This window comes from Gambusia affinis, linkage group LG10 (genome assembly GCF_019740435.1).
Source record: "Gambusia affinis linkage group LG10, SWU_Gaff_1.0, whole genome shotgun sequence".
In the NCBI taxonomy this organism is placed as follows: Eukaryota; Metazoa; Chordata; class Actinopteri; order Cyprinodontiformes; family Poeciliidae; genus Gambusia; species Gambusia affinis.
This window is the reverse complement of record NC_057877.1, coordinates 23,742,673-23,759,576: the sequence shown is the minus strand read 5'-3', so window position 1 is coordinate 23,759,576 and position 16,904 is coordinate 23,742,673. Positions and strand designations below refer to the sequence as shown.

The window sequence follows — 16,904 nt, the reverse complement described above, 5'->3', positions numbered from 1 at the left end:
ATTAATTTATATTCATATTATAATTTATTTTCACTCCCTGTCTGAATTTAAATTAGATAAAATGTCTTTGTTGTAGGTCAGTTAAAATTAGTGAAATTATTTGCCAAATGCCACATTAATGAGAGAAAGAATATGTGAGAGAGTTATTATTATGTCATTAAAAACAGAAATGTACATGTATTTCCTGGAGTTGTGGCTGAGTGAGGCAGTTTTAAGCAAAACCAAAAATAACAAAATTCACACAGAAACATAAAAATCAAAATAAGCAATTATGACAATTTATCACAGAAGAAAATGTGCTAATTTTTATTGTTCATTTGGAAGAACAATCTGTGCCTAAGCTATAAATGTTGCTTCAACATTTCAACATAATGTTCTTTCCTCATGCCGCCATCTATTTTATGAAGTGCACCATTTCCTCTTGTAGCAAAACTGCCTCACAACATGATGCTGCCATCACCATAAGAGTCCCTCTTTCCTCCACTTTTAAATGTATCTTCTCCTGTTTTATAGTCAATAAAAGCTGACCTAAGTCAGCAAACTCAGCAAGAGAGAAGCTTTAAAATAAATCTTTTTAAATCTAATCTAATGTGAGGGTTTTAATTCATCGGAAGGAGATCCCACAATAAGAAATAATTGCTTTTATCACAATCACTTGTGTTGAATTTATTAACACCTCCAACAACTACTGTCAAATAAATAAAATTGAACCAATTTTCTTTAAAATTGACTCAAATTTTCTAAATTAAGTGGCACGTCTGGAAACTTTTCATTCACATTGGGTAACATTTTGTTTTTCTGGGGCGACACAGAGGTCCATTCCTCTTCGAAAAAAGAAAGAAAAGAGAATGAAGGCTCAGGAGGTTGAAGATAGAAGAAAAATTTGAAATAACTCGTAGATAAATAAAGTCCACAGCTTATGAACGTTAATCATAGAAACATACACATCTATTTACTGTGATGCAACAAATAACGAGTCAGGCAGACAAAATTCTTTAGCAGTTTTTAGTTTTGGCATGAAACAAGATTCTTTTACATGTAAATCTACTGCCACAGTTAAATCACTAAAGTCAAAATACTAACAAATAAACACAAACTGATGCACCAGGGATCACGGCTCTTGCTGCCTTTTTAAAAATCTTATAGCAGGAAAAATAAGTCACACCAAAACATGTTTCATCAATTATTAGTTTGGCAAAAATAAAGAGTTTCTGTCCACTGAGCTGCGGTTCAGTCTTTATGAACTATGAAGTACCTGGATCCCAAAGTCACGCCTAAACATCAACGTACCGTTCATCATCATCATCATCATCATCATCATCATAATAATCTGGAGACGACTTATCTCTTTAAGGGGGAGTAAAGCGGGGAAGAAATAAATCATCAACACTTATAAAAGCAAAGGAAACGGCATCCAGGTAGCAAAGAGTCGTCATAAAAGATTCACTTGAGTCGGCCATCTTGTTTCATCCAAGGTGAGGCTTAAAAGATCCTCAAAGATGCTTCAGGTGAAGTCCGATGCCGCGGTTGATCCCTTTATCATGAACACATCAGTAAGTTCACCACACAATCTGTGTCTGTGGTGAAGAAAACATGAGGTAATAAAAGCATCCACAGGGATGTGACTGTCTGAACAACCAGGCTGTGTTTTAACGTTTAATACATTCGCATCATTGCGGAGAAACACCACAGGTCCCCGTCTTAAAAAGAAAAAAAAAAAGCTAAGGTATTTGCAAAAAAAAAAAAAAGTTGAGCTAACACTTTTTATTTCTGTACAGTGCTGTGAACAAAATCCCCCCCTTATAGAAGATTTTTTCTCTTCATTCTCACAAGAAGCAAATTTTGATTTCAGATACGTAGCTCTCCATAGCAGCCTGTGCAAATGGAGACGCAACTTGTTGAGTTATGATTTAACTAGAAAGCTGAGCTCAAACCTAAAGAGTCAAAAAATGAGTGAAACGGAACATGTCTGGCAACATAAAGACTTCTAAAAGCTACACGTCAGGTCCCAACCTAATGAAATTACCTATGAGAACAACGCCTGACATCTGTCAGTGTGGAAAGAGTTACGAAGCTGTTTCTGAGGCTTTTTGTACCCCAGAAACCCAGAATGTGAGACTTTGACCACAAATGAAGAAAACATGGAACGCTGGTGAACCTTCCTAGAAATGACAGTCCAAAGAGAAATACCTCAAAACTCTTCCAGGACGTCATAAAGCAACATCTGAAGCGCTGCAGAAATCATGTTTCTCCGTTAAAAGCAGCTTTAATTGTTCTACGTCTTCGTAGGTTTAGAGACACTGCAAAACACAAAACCTTACCACATACTTCAGTTTCTACTGCTAATACTTGGTCCACTTGAACTAAGACGAAAGTAACTTAACCATTTTAGGCCCAAGTTTCAAATCTCTGAATATTTTTTCTTATTTTAATTATTCTTCTAATTGTTCTTTAAATGTAAATATATTTGCCCATTTATCCACAGCAACTGGAACTTTCAATATCTAGCAAGTTATTTTCTAAATTTACCGTCTATTTAATTTCACTCTCTGCTGCGGCGGGAGTGAAATTACCATATTAACCCCATATTGGCTGGAAAGCGCAACGTCTCCCCTTTCAGAAACCGCTGGAGATTTTCAGATAGTGCAAAGTGAATTACGGTACTGTAAAGTTGGCTGGATCGTCGGTCTCGAAGAGTTAAAAGTTACTTTTCAGATTGTTTTAAGTCAATAGTTCTTGAATATCGATAAAAAGAACTGGTTCCACTAGATTATTTCACATATAAATTTTTTTCTTTTGTTTTTATTCATGTGATTTTATTTTATTTTTTAAAACTTTATTTTTGTTATTTTAACGGTTTTAGAAATACACATACATACATTGAACAGTTAGACACTCGCTAACAAAAAGTACAGAGCAACTAGTTTGACAAGAGCAGTTGACTAATAATCAACAAGGAAAAAGAATAAAAATAAGAAAATATGTTATTACATAAATTATACCGTTGGCGTCAAGCTGAGGTTCCTTTTTTTCCAGTATTTATAATCTGCCAGTGGAACTTGTACTTTATATTAATAAATATTCACTAAAACCAAGCAGAAAAGTCATTTGTAAGTCACTTCTGTCTTATTCCAACTGTGCTAAGTACTTCACTAGAAACTAGACCGAAGATACTTGGTTATATTTTGTTTATTTGCAGTGAACAATTGAGCTTTTCAAAACCAAAACAGTCTGTAAGGGGGTGAATAGTTTTTCCACAGCACTGTAACAGACTCGTATTTACATCTCCTGGGTTTGTGATCCCTACAAAACGTCCCAGCCCTGATCTGGCTGCTATGGCTTAATTTAGACTGGACAACAGAGACAGGAGAGCACACAGCGCCGGGTTCAGCTGGAGTCACATTGGGGGTCATATGGGAGGAGGTAGAGGAGGCACATGGCCTCATGTGAGAGAGCAGTTTAATGGAGGCCCTGTTCGCTCAGAGGGAGACGAAGCCAGAGGAGAAAACGCCACTGACAGCGCTGCAGACTTCAGGAACGCACCGCCGTTTCCTTACTGCCATAACGGCAAAATCAGGATCTGAAAACCAGAGTAGGGCTGGGCCATAAAACGATTTTTCAACATTTAATATTTAGAAAACCTTTTTTTTTTTTTCACCATTTCACTCCCTTGGTTCAACTCATTTTCATTTTGGGTATCAAAATCACCAACATCCTCAAAGAGCCGGTTGTGGCAGAATGTACTGATAAAACTACCCAAACTGTAAAAGTATTAATAAGAAGCTGGAAGCTGAAATTAAATAATACTGAACATGTAATTTTGCAGCATACAGATAAAAACGACTTTTGTTTGACTAATAAAATTATATGTAAGAGTCTAAAGGGCCACAAAAAATACTTCTGGTGGGCCGGATTTGGCCCCCAGGCCTTGAGTTTGACACACGTGGTTCAGAGTGACGTAATCTCACCCAGAGCCGCCATCTTGTTTGACAAACGTGTTTTAGAGCTTGTTTGTTTGGACCATGAATTCAGGTCCACTTTGCAGCGAAATGGGTCAGACTAAGATGCTTTTCTGTTTTCATTACAAGAATAAAATCTGAATATTCAGAGGATGAAGTAGTACTTTTATGAGAACTACAACACAAAAAAATATCTAAGCCTTCTTATTAAAATGACTTTTTTTCTCCTACGTTTTTCTAGTAAAGTTGCGTCTTTATTCTGCTAACATTATGGCTATGTTCCTGTAAATAAACTGGCCCTAATATTCTTCCGTACAACTAACACAATAAATGACTAAAATAAAAGCCGCTTTTTGAAAATGTTTTTTTTTTTTTTTAAGAAAAAAAATCTAATAAAATCGGAAATCGGATCTGGTACGAAAAAAATGGTAGATTAAATTTTTAAGCCCCGCCGCCCAGCCCTCGCTCGCCTCCATGGCGACGCCTCCCTGCAGTCTGACCTCAGCCCGTCTCTCTCCGACCCGGCGGGCCGTTCACTGTCCCGCCGCGTACGGCCAGCTGATGGAGCTCCCTGACAGCTGCATGTCTCGGATCAGCGTCTCGATGGGCGTCTTGCCCACCAGCCTCATGAAGAAGAGCTGAGAGATGAGGTTCGCCGGCACGGCGCGCAGAGCCGGCAGGCGCAGCAGCAAGCGTCCGAAGCGCTGAGGCTGGCTGGGGTACGTCAGCCGCTCGTACTCGGTCAGGGCGACCTGCGCCTTCTCCTGCAGCGACTCCACATGGGCCGGGTCGGACAGGCCGCACGCATCTGCCAGGTGGGAGACAGAAACCATCTGAAGGACTGTTCTGCTGGAAACGGTTTAGTTAATCATAAATCAAATAAAAACACAAAATCTTGCCACGTATTTCTAGATTTTAGTTAAAATGTCTTATTACAAGTGAAATAAGACAAAACTAACATACAGCTCTGGAAAAAACTAAAAGTCACTGCACTGAGCCCCACCAAATATTGATCTCTGAACTCTTCCTGAGTTAAAACATTCGTATTGTTGTTTCTAAATGAATATAAACTTGTTTTCTTTGCATTATTTGAGGTTTGAAAGCGCTGCATCTCTTTTGTCATTTTGATCATTCCTCATTTTCTGTAAATAAATAAAAAAAATTTTTACTTGGAATTTCAGACATGTTGTCAGTAGTTCATAGAATAAAAGAACAATGTTTATTTTACTCAAATATATACCTATAAAAAGTAAAATCAGAGAAACTGAATCAAGTGGCCACTTAATGTTTTCCAGAGCTGAACAAGTGACTTTTCAGCAGCATACAGGAGGTATTTTATGTCAGTAAATCCTTAATATTGATGAAACAGTTCTGGTTCCACTAGCAGATTATTTCACTTATAACAAGGGAAAATGTCTAGTTATAAATGTAATAATCTGCCAGTGGAACCAGTACATTTTCATCAACATTAAACTACTGCTTCACTGCTATGTTTGGTAGCGCACTTCCGCTAATGTGCTAACAGTGGAGCTCATTTTTCATCTCGTGCTTTAGCATTTTTGCTAGCAAACTCAACTTCCTCTAAACTAGTTTTCAGGGCAAATTCTAGAAAAGTGTGAGGAAAATATTGGCTAATATCTAATTAGTGGCTAATATCTATTTTAGCCACTAATTTACAATATTCTTCTTTTATTATTTTTATTTCACGTCTTCCTGACATCATGCAGCCATAATGGAGAAAATCTGAAAATAATTTCTTGGAGAAAACGGAAACACAGATCCTTAGAGATGCCAGATAGTATTTTTTAAATAATTTTGTTGATGCTGAAATAAAATAATGTTCTTTACAGAAAACAGTTTCTTCATTTACTCACAGATTAAACAATTAATTTCTCCTGCTGGGAACAAAACGCCTGCAGGCTGACAAAATGCTTCTATCTACGTCTGTTATGTCGACACAACTGGTTCTTTTTTTAAGTTAAAGTGCATTTTAAAGCCTGAGTGATTCAAAGGTCAGAGTTCAGCAGCTTGGAAACTAAATACTTTCACCTGAAGAGGATCACTTACTGGGATGTAAATGAATAAAGAAGCAGCTAAAGTCAAAATAAAGACCTTCAGATAAGCAGTATATAATGAAGAAAAGCAATAATTAAATATTTTTGCACATCTAAAATAATGTTTTATAAATCAAGAGGAAATAACGGCACTTTTATGTCTGTCAGAAGAATATTTTCTAATCCCCTGCAGATGCTTGTAGAAGAGTTTAACAAACTGAAAGAACTCATCCACCAGCCACAATAATGCTTAAAATAATGTAATTCATTTAAAGGTGAAAACCCTTCAACAAAACATTTCATGGCTGATTTCTAAACACCTGGTTTTGAAAAACTTCACACTAACTGTTATCTTCTCAAAATCTTGCTCTCACACCGTTTTCATACCGTATCCATTATTTTCCTAATGCGAATCAGATACAGTACGTATTTCTATACATAATAAGGTCTGAATTGATGAAAATCAGTTGCTTTCTAGGAACATTTGTATTTTTAAAGAGTAAATATGTACTAAAATCTATTTTATGTATTTAAGGTGGTAAAAGTTTTCCTCTGATTTCAGCCTTTGCGATGAGTAAATGATGTGTTTTTGTTGTTTCTCATCTACCTAATAGCTTGTTGACACACATGTCAGACTACTTCTTTAAAGTAGTTTTCCTATTGTTTCTCCCTATTCAGTAAGGTCAAAGGTCAAACCCAAACCAACAGCCCCCCTGCAGCTGGCGGTGTTTTGTTTCTGTGACACCTGAACCCGGTCCGAAACATCAAATGGGCTGATTTGTTTTGGTTTCCCCTGAAGGAGCATGGAGTCAGATCGCAGCGCAGATATTTACAGTAAGCGTTCGGACGTACCGGGGGAGAAGAGGGCGATGGCTTTGAGGCAGCTGTACTCGGCGGAGTCCACCTGCAGCCGGTTCAGCTTGTCCACCTGGTCCTGGAACACCCTGACCTGGTCCATGAAGGACACCACGCGCTCCGCGGACATGGGGGATGAGTGGAAACCGGCGGCGGCCAGCAGGGGCGCCATGTGCAGCGGCAGGGCGGACTGCGCCGCGTTCAGGATGAACAGCTCGCTCCAGCTCAGCCTCAGCAGCGCCACCTGCAGGCCGACATGCACAGAGTTAAACAGGGAGAAACTGCAGGGCCAAACAACAAATTTGCTTTATTCACATATTTTATTTGTTTGAACTGAAGAAATTACATCAGATTTTTAGACTTTAATATTTTATTTTATTAAATTAATCTGCTGTTAGCTGACCAAAAATGTTGCTAGCTTAGCTTAAGGCGTTTAAAGTCCCACAAACCACAATTTAGGAATAAATTAAATTAATTAAAATGGCACTACAACTTAAACACACAGTGACATTTTTTTAAAGCTTTCTGTTTCACACCGACTCATTGACTCATTCATTAAAGGACCAGGATTATGTTTCCAGGCACAAGGTGCCATTATATAGTACAATCAACTTCAGTTATAAAATGCGGTGTATATCAGATATGACCTAAAAGAAAATTTATTTTGTCTCTGTCTCTTTAAGAAGCTGGTGCTTTTTCTGAAACTCTGCCTTCATGAAGTCATCACAACATGGCTCCCCTTTAACAAAATTTTAACCAGAGTTGCACTGAGAAGTAGCTTCTATAAGGAGCTCAGCACATGTGCAGTTTCACCAGATGTTTGCTAATTGCTGCTGGCTAGTCTGAAGGAGCCAACTGAGGGATTCACGGGAGAGAGCTGGTCTGTGACGCGGAAACTTGGAAACTGCAGCTCTGAAGGCGTTTAGCACAGCCCAATGGTTGCCATGGAGATGAACGAATTTCTCAAACATGCATGAAAGAATCAAAGCAACACTCCAGGTTTGTTTGTGATGATGGAAAAACAATAAAATTATGATGTAAAGCTCAAAAATGTCTTTTTAACATAACACCACCCCTTTTGAATCCAAACAAGCTGCTGCTGGCCACTTGACGTTTAAACCCGCAAGGGAAAACGGCTGAAAACAGATGAGCAATTATACAACCGTACATCTTTGAAAGGCAGAAGTGGAGCCTCCTGCACAACCAACATGAATGCAGCAAGTGGTTTCTGGATGGTAAGTCACTTGTCGTTTTGCTTTTTGCTGGGTTTGCTAGGTGACGGGCCAGGTTTCACTGTGGTTGCTAGGTAACGCCTGCTGATTTGCGAAGGTTTTTGATCGGCTCATTTTAAGCAAGGTAAGGTAATTTTATTTATATAGCACATTTTCAGCAACAAGGCAATACAAAGTGCTTTACAGGAATTAAAAGGAAATACAAACAAAATAACAAACCAAAAGAAGAAAAAGCAAAAGAAGAAAAAGCTAATAATGTTGATCCAAAGTAAATAAAGTAGAAAACTACTCAGGGTCAAATTCAACCCTGAGTAGTTTTGGACTCCTACTCAGGGTTGGTAGATAATATAAGTAAGTATCCTCTGGTCTGATTCATAAGAGTCTACAAAGTAGTTTTCTGGGTCCCAAGTTCAAATCCCTGTTCTGGGTTGCTAAATAAGTGTGCTAGATAAGCATAAGTATTCTCTGGACTTTCTAAGTGTGCTCTAAATTTGTAAAAGTAATGAATATTCCACAGTTTCTAAGTAATAATAACAACTAAATGTTCCTGTTCTGGAAGAATTTTTCTGGATTCTAACTTCGTTCTAATTCCTTTTCTGGGTTGCAATAAATAGTGAGTACTCTACAGTTTCTAAAATATAAGCTAAAGAGTGACTAATAAACTAGAATCTCTGTTCTAATTCTTTTCCTGGGTTAAAGTGAGTTCTCCAGTTTATAAAAAACCAAAATAAAAAAGAGGAAAAGACACAGTAGAGCACTTGGGTTGTTTTTAGAAACAGCTCAGACAAATATGACCGTACAAAAAATGTGCCAAATGTGAATTTAACAAGATCGGTTTTAAGTGTCGGACTGACCTGCTCTGAGACGGGGAGTTCTGGAAAGTATGGGATGTTTCTGGCCCACTCGATGGTGCTGAAAAGGAGGCGGGCGGCCAGCTCACAGATGCTGTCGATGCCCATGACGGACGCGCCGCTCGCCGACGCCTGTATCTGTGCCTGAGTGTAGGGGGCGCCGTAGCGGCTGGTGCTGTACGGCTCGGCCCGAAGCAGCTGGGAGATGAGCTCCGACACCGGCTGGCCGTTGAAATAATCCGCCCCGATGTGACCCGGACCCCCAGGTCCTCCAGACAGGGAGTTCGGACTGATACCTGAGTGAGACGGAGGGATTCGACCCCGTTGGACAGCTGCAGGGGAGCAGAGCAGAAGAACCGAAACGTTAATACAAAATAAATTATTGCCTTGGGTTAAATAAGAATCCACAAAAAGTTTATATTTTATGCTGTAGATGACGTTAAATGACTTATATATCACATAAATGTAATTTTTAAACACTTTAGGTGTTGAAATACCAATAAACTTAATAGCAAACTTTTACTTTAAAAGTTGATTGATTGCTTGTTATTGCAGCAAACATTTTTTTTACAGATGGTTTTATTTCCTCCTGGAAAATTCGTACTTTTCCACCAAATGTCTACAAAGTGAATCTAAGTTTTTCTGTCCTGGTTGTATTCATGGCCTCAAATTATACAAGTCTGGCTGAAATAAGCATCTCGATACAAGAGTTTCATACCAGTCAATATTGATAATTATTGATTAGCTTTTTGTTTTACATATCTGAAATACTGCTAAACTGGTGGTTTTCACTCCACACTGTTTTTTTGTTTTGTTTTTTTTTGCAAACCTTAAACTGCTGCTGTGCCAGTTACTCAGTAGGTTGTTGCTAGGCAACCAAAGAGTGAGAGAATTAGTTGAAGCCACAGACTTTGCTCAGTTGGTCCTGAGAGGTTGAGCAGGTTTCCTTTGCCTACGTCTCCCAGAATGCTGTGCGGTTCTGGATCAGTGAATATCCTAAATATTGAATATTTTATCAGACGTATTATCTATTAATACTGAACTTGTGTTTATCGCGATATATATATTGATTTAATGATTCAGCCCTGCAAATATTATAAAAAGACTGTGACCTTTTTAACTTTAGTCCGTTTTTTGATATTCTATGTGACAAAACAACACAATGTGTTGCATAATTGTGAAATGGGAGGAAAGCTTTGAACACCTGATGCAGTGTTGTTCAATTATCCTCTATTATTATCAGGTTGTTGAGGCAAAAACAGAAGAGCCCAAATTTTCCTGCATCTATATATTTTCTCTGTAAACATTGTAAAATATTTTAAATATTTGTTATTCTAAATCTATGAAGAGATGAAATTGTATATTGGTAGCAAATTCATAAGAGTTGCCGCAAATAAGCTGAATATTTGTTGTATAAACCAAAAGGTTTTGAATTATTTTTATTTGACTTTGTTTTGGTGCTGATTTACTGTAACAACTATTTTGTCTGATTGTTTTTTTTAGACTCAATCGGTGACAAACGGAAACTCTGGGTGGTGAATCACCATCATTGATGTGCATTCATAGGGTAAGAATGGCCTAATCCAAGTCTTAACCAAAACTGAATTGAGAGTTGAGGACACATGCTCTCCAGATGATCTAAGTGAATTTGAACTTCTTTTTGAAGAATAACATAATTGAATTTGCAGATTTGAAAAGCTGCTGGAAACAAACCTGAGATGTGCAGCATAGATTGAACCAAACATGGTTCTACAAAGTTCTGGTTTAAAAAAGCCAATAAAAAAATCACACTTTTCTGATGTCTATTTTAATAGGTGATCTATTAAAATTGATCAGTACAACTTTCTAGATTGGTTAAAATAGTTTGAAGTTACGGCTGTGAAGTCAGAAAACGTGAGGAAGTTCAGCACTATTAAAAAAACCAAACTGGTTGACATTTAAGGAAAAAGAAATACATTTAATGGTCTGAATAATATTGCAATGTTGATTTTTTTAACTAATGGAGATGAAAACAAACTGCACCGTTAAAGTGATGCAGTCATGTAGCAGCAGAGAGACAGAGAGAGAGAGAGAGAGAGAGAGAGAGAGAGATTTCCTCCTGGGTTAAAACCGGCTGCAGGTTTCTCCTCTCGGCGCCGCTCTCTTCTGAACCACAGCTCCGATGGAAGAATCTTTCAGAAAGCGGTCAGCTGACTGGGTCAGAGGTGAATTCCAGGTAATGTGGAAACAGTTGGACCTGGTTCACGCCTCCAGTTCATTAATAACTGTGGCGCGCTGCCACCCACTGTGTGTGGCAGAGCACCACAAACTGGACTTGGATTACAATAAAAGCACATAAATCCCAGGTCCAGCTGGAGTTCCAGAAGCTGACTTTAATCTGACTGTGTGACGCAGTTTCTAATATGTAAATCGCAGTTTTTTGCGATCACACACCTCATTCTTAGGTGTTAATAGCTCGTTATGTGGGATAAATCTGTGGAAACAGTGTGACACACAGCTCATAAAGACGAATACATTCAGTGCAATCATTAACTTTCTTGTTTTTTACTCCTCTGAGGATTAAATGCAGCTGGATTCCCTGCAGCAGCCGTGCTGCAGTTAATCCAGCTGCAGAGTGAAAACATGCTCAGATTGACAGTGTAAAAACTGTCCTCAGGTCACAGTTTTACAATTTACCATAAATCGTCCCAAGAGTTATTGCGATAAATGATAATATTGTTGTTTTGAGACCATTTTCAAGTAACATAATATTAATGGACCAAAAATGTAAGAACACATTCTCAAAGATAAATAAACTTTAAATTATAATGGAACCAAAGACACTTTAAATGTCCAACATAAATGAACAAAATGACAAAAGCAACAAATAAAATGAAATATGAAGTTTCTGGAAACAAATTTGTCCTTCAAAAAAAAAAGAATAGTTGAGACCAAAACACCAGACTGAAAACTTTTATCATCCAGTTTTTAGTAGAAAGAGAGAAAACAATTTAATTATTGAAATGGAAATTATAGAGCTTCTCTTAATTTATTGTATGATTAACTGATTTATTGCTTATTACAACAGGTCTAGAGCAGCATTCTGTCTAAACTATTAGCATTAGTTTGACCTTACTTGGATTTAAATCAATTTTAAGTTTCTCTGAACTTTAAACTGTACATTTAACACAATCTAAAAACCACTCGACTATTAAAAACATTTAAAATGCTGTCATTTAAATGTTCTTCACCCCATTAATGAAGCTGAAGAGCTGCAGAGACAGACCGATGCATCCTTGATGCACAAAGCAGCGTTATCGCAGATCCTTCCTTCCCAGCAGCTTAAAATATAAATATTTGTTATATTTTATGCACACATATGTATATATAAATGCACCTGTGTATGTTTTTCTTTAAATTATTTTCCTGAATGGTTTCTGCCAAATTACAGACAAGCAACAGAGAAAGTTTGAGGTGCAGAGAAACCTCAAACCTGTATTTCTTCAACAAAGTCTTGTATGTTTTAACAAAATCCCAACAAGTTTCAGGTTTCAAACAGATCGAAGTTTGTTGCAATGTGTCAAAATGTGTAAAAACTGACGGTGTGTGAATATTTTTATGTAAGTCTGGAGGAGAAACCAGCTTTATGCTGCGGTGTGAGAAGCTTTGATACCTTCTTTCCGCATCCCGACGCGAAAACACTTCTTCAAACGGCAGTATTGGCACTGGTTACGGTGATGCTGGTCAATTTGGCATTCTCTGTTCGATCTGCACATGAGGAACCAAAAAGAATTAAATACATTCACCTTTTTTCATGACATAGTGAGGAAACACAGCTTGAAATGTAAGCCTGCCTCCTCCTGTTGTGAGTGAACTACATGAACTGGCTGCAGAGCTACACAGACTGTGACCTTTGTAAATCATCAGCGTTACACACCCTCGTGTTGCTTTTTACAGCAGGTTGAGCTCTGCCAACGTTTTACAGGGAGCCCTTTTCAAGCCCAGATGCAAGAAGAAGAAGAAAGAAAACCATTTGGAGTTAATGCACTTTTTTTCAGAGGAATAAACAACTGAATTTGGCAGCTGGGAGAGGAGTTGGTATGAGCAGAGGGCTGAGCTGCAGCGCTGATGTAGCTGCGGTGAAGAATAATGGGAATGTTGACCTTCTGAGGCGATCCATCCTCACATGACAAACCTTCAGGGCTTCATTTGTGCTCCTTTTGTTGCCTTGTCTCAAGGCTGTTTGTGGGATGAAGCTCAGATTTAAAGATATTGTTTTCTCCTGACTACGTTACAGATAGGATCATAAAAAAATCTTCTTGTTTACTTTTCTGGTTTATGTGTATTTTAAAAAACACAAAATCGAAGTAAGTTTAAGAGATTTACTTCTTCTAGGAAAGTGTTGTGAGTTGAAGTTTTAACAGAATCACATTTTTATTTGTTTTTTATCAGAAGGAATTAGGGCTGCAACTCATGATTATGTTAGTTGTTGGCTTCAGCTGATTTTCTATTAAAATACAGAATAAACAAATCAGTTCCTTGTTTAAATAAGAAAATAAACATTTTAGAACCTAAAATTCAATAATGGTAAATGGACTGAACTTATATAGCTTTAATGTAGCTAATAATGTAGCTTTCCTTTAGTGTATGCTTGATTATTTGCAGATAAATTGATAATTTTTACATTAACTGATTATTAATTTGATAGTAAAAGTTAACACTATTGTGATAACAATTAAAGTGACAATAAGAGCTAGTTGCATGTCTTTTTTAGGTATCTGTATGGTTGTGATTGCACCAATTAAAGCTCCACAAACACAAACTCTGCTCTTGAAAAATGTTAACATTTATAATATGCTTCTTTAGGTCACCAATAACACAACGACGTACATATTTTCACATTTACTGATATTTATTTCTACTTTAATTGAACAAAGTGGGGGAAAAAAATTACAATTAACAATCTCAACAATACAAATAAATTTGGGGGCGGGGTTATAAGAAATGTATCACGATACACAATACAATAAATATCCTCTCGCAATTTGAACTGGATGAAGCTAAAAGTCGCTTGAGGAGTTCTGGGTAGAACATATATTTTTCCAATAGAACTAGCACTTTTTTAATCAATATTTAGTAATTATTGACTTAAAACAAGCTCTTATATCTTGCTGAAAAGTTACTTGTATGTTAATTTTGTTTTATTTCAACAAGTGTACTAAGATATCTGCACTAGAAACTAGTCAAAAATACTTTGTAAGATTTTAAATTTACAGACAAATGTTTTTTTATTATCTAAAATATAAAATATCTAAATTACATAATTACTGCTCTGAGTATGTTGTTCTTTCAGCAAGTGGCCTATTTTACAGTCTTTATACTCCGGTTGACGATTAATCGATTGCTAAATCACTTTAGCTTAATGACGACTAATCGTGATTAACCGATTTGGTGCTATTGAACGGTGGATTTTCCAGCAGCTCCTACCTGCAGGAGTAGTTCAGGTTCCTCCTGATGCTCCTCTTGAAGAAGCTCTTGCAGCCCTCGCAGGTGAACACGCCGTAGTGCTTCCCGCTGGACTTGTCCCCGCACACCACGCAGTCCACCACGCAGGTCTTGTCCTCGTCGCCCACGTCCACGTCGCTGCTGCCGGCCTGCGGCGAGTCGTTGTCCTCCTCCCTCCTCAGGTACGCCTTGTCTCCCAGCCCGTTGGTGTCCCCGTTGGGGTTGCCCCATCCCCCGCTCACCATGGCCATGTTCTCAAAGGCGCGTCGCCCCGTAAGAGGATCATACACGAACCCTTCGCCGTCTCAGCCGGGTTTCGCGTTGCTCCCCTTTCAAAGTTTGGAGGACTGGTTTCAGACTCCGAGGTTGCGATGCCTGGTTTGGATTTGAGCAACTTCGTCCTGGAAGATCTGAAAACAGGAGACGAAGTTGTCCCGATTCGCCTGTGTTGACCTTTATCCCCTTCGCCGTCTGGCAGTCCTGACCCGGAGGTCCTTCCTCTGCGATATTTTTCCTCTCCCTTCTTTAATCCCTCCGCTCTCTCCCTCTCTTGCCTCTTGTTCAGCCCTGACCTCTGATCAATGGCTCTTGAGCTCGGGGAGAAACTTCAGACGCGCATTAAGTAGTTCAGAGTTCAGGCAGGAGTAAAGGGTGCAGCCCTGCTCTTTTCACAGGAAACAATAAATTACTCTTTGACTCTTTCTCCTTCCCTCTCACCCGCTTTCTCCGACCCTGACTGTGAAAGGAAGAAGAAAATACCTCACCTACGATTGAGCATGATGAAAAGAGACGCGGATATTGGGAAAAATCTGCCTCCTCTCTTCTGTTTCAGGCCAGCACTTTCCCTCAAAGCGTCCAGCAGGTGATAGAAAAATAAAACCAGTTCAGTTCTCCTTCATGCAGGGTTAAACTGCCCTGCCCTTTCCTCTAACTTATAAACTCGTCCAACCAGTTCCTGCCCTGCTGAGGTGCTATCTTCTGATCTGAGCTCTTCCAGTCCAGACGCACACTTAACTTGTTGAGGCTTTTTCAGAAATGCACAGATGGCTAAAAGAAATAAAAGTGTTTTATTCTTCTCTTTTCTGTTTTTGGAAACTATCTTTTTCTTCTGACTCAGCTGGTTTCTGGAGCAGCAAAGTTCACCAAAGACGTCCTCCTGCTTTGCCCTCTGTGATGAAACTCTGTTTTCTTCTGCTCCTTCAAAGCCAATGGGGTCAGAGGATCAAATGTCAGAGAAAAAACAAGCCAAAACAAAGGCTGAGTTGAGAAATCTCCTCCGTCACAGTCTGCTCTCCTTTCCCAAAGTCATGTCTCTGTTGTCTTGTTTTCTCAGAGCTTGTCCATCCTGCAGCAACATCTAGAGGCCAGAACGTCCCCGCTTCAGCTGTCACAGACTCAGGGTTTTACTGCTGCACTCCTCGCTCCTCTCTGATCGTCCTTTTCCCCGTTTTTTCCAGCCGGCTTTGGCAGGAATAAATTAGCGAAAACACAGAGCGCTCCTCTTCTGTTCGAGCCACGGCAGAGATAGCCTCCTCTTCCTCCGCTTCGCTCCCTCCTTTAGGGAGAGTGAGCGTGTGTCTGTGTGCTGAGGGATTTGACACTGCTATTCAAGCCCTGCAGTTGCCATGGCTCTGGATGCCTTATAAGGCCAGCGGAGTCAAAGAGCACCGAGTGGGCTGCGGCCAAACCCACACACACATTGAGAAAGAATGCCGGGCCGCCTGACTGGCTGCCTGCGTTCCCCCGCTGACCCCCGGGCCAGCCTGGGACCACGGGGAGGGAGGCGGGGCGCCGTACAACCGTCGCTTCATGTTCTCCCCGCCGCTCCATTCCCAAAGACCTCCTCCGGCTCTGTTGACCCAATAATAACAAGGAGGCCCTGTTGTTGTTGAGCAACTTGTCAAAAGGTTATATGATACTCTGCTGGCTGCTTTTCACACCTGCCGCTCACACTCACAGGTCCATGTGAAGGATGTCGTCGATTGGATGGCGTTCGTTTTTAAATACAGATCCTCAAACGAGTCGGACGACTTGTTTTGATACCTCGATCAAGAGTTTCATAAAGGCTTTATGTGGAGATGGTGGGCATTAATTGTGATAAAATTTTGATTTATCATTATCCCAATAAACTCCAATTCAGGGTTTTATAAGCTTGGCGGGCCACCAGGCCTTGCTTGCGTCCCCACCAGGCTGATAATTATTTGTTTATTTATTCTAACATTTTTTCGTACACCAGTAACTCTGGAACCATCTTTACTGGTTTACACGCTAACAACTTCAGCAAATAAAGCGACAAGTCACAGATAAAAGATCAACAAATTGTAAACACTTTAATTAGGACGAAACGACTGAACCAACCTTTTTTGTTTGCCTATTTTAAGACTTTGCAGTTGGTGTTTAGGTATTGCTAATAATGTCTAACACATAATTACCTAGTCATATTTTCACATTTTCTGTCAACTATAAACA

The 16,904-nt window shown here is 39.1% G+C and overlaps 1 protein-coding gene across 1 annotated transcript; it reads right to left on the bottom strand.

Moving 5' to 3' along the window:
- Nucleotides 1-991: 991 nt before the first annotated feature.
- On the bottom strand, nt 992-16,088 carry nr2f6b (nuclear receptor subfamily 2, group F, member 6b). The gene is made up of 5 exons (XM_044130534.1): nt 14,418-16,088; nt 12,604-12,698; nt 8,955-9,283; nt 6,866-7,112; nt 992-4,767 (listed from the first exon to the last, which is right to left on the bottom strand). Exons 1-5 carry the CDS (start codon nt 14,684-14,686, stop codon nt 4,493-4,495), a joined length of 1,215 nt encoding a protein of 404 aa, XP_043986469.1. The 5' UTR covers nt 14,687-16,088; the 3' UTR covers nt 992-4,492.
- Nucleotides 16,089-16,904: the final 816 nt, after the last annotated feature.

Coding starts and splice junctions, on each gene's coding strand:
- nr2f6b (XM_044130534.1), bottom strand. CDS start 14,686: ATGGCCATGGTGAGCGGGGGATGGGGCAACCCCAACGGGGACACCAAC. Junction 9,284..12,603: donor CGTCGGGATGCGGAAAGAAG/GTATCAAAGCTT, acceptor GCTCCCCTGCAG/CTGTCCAACGGGGTCGAATC. Junction 7,113..8,954: donor AACTCCCCGTCTCAGAGCAG/GTCAGTCCGACA, acceptor GTCGGCCTGCAG/GTGGCGCTGCTGAGGCTGAG.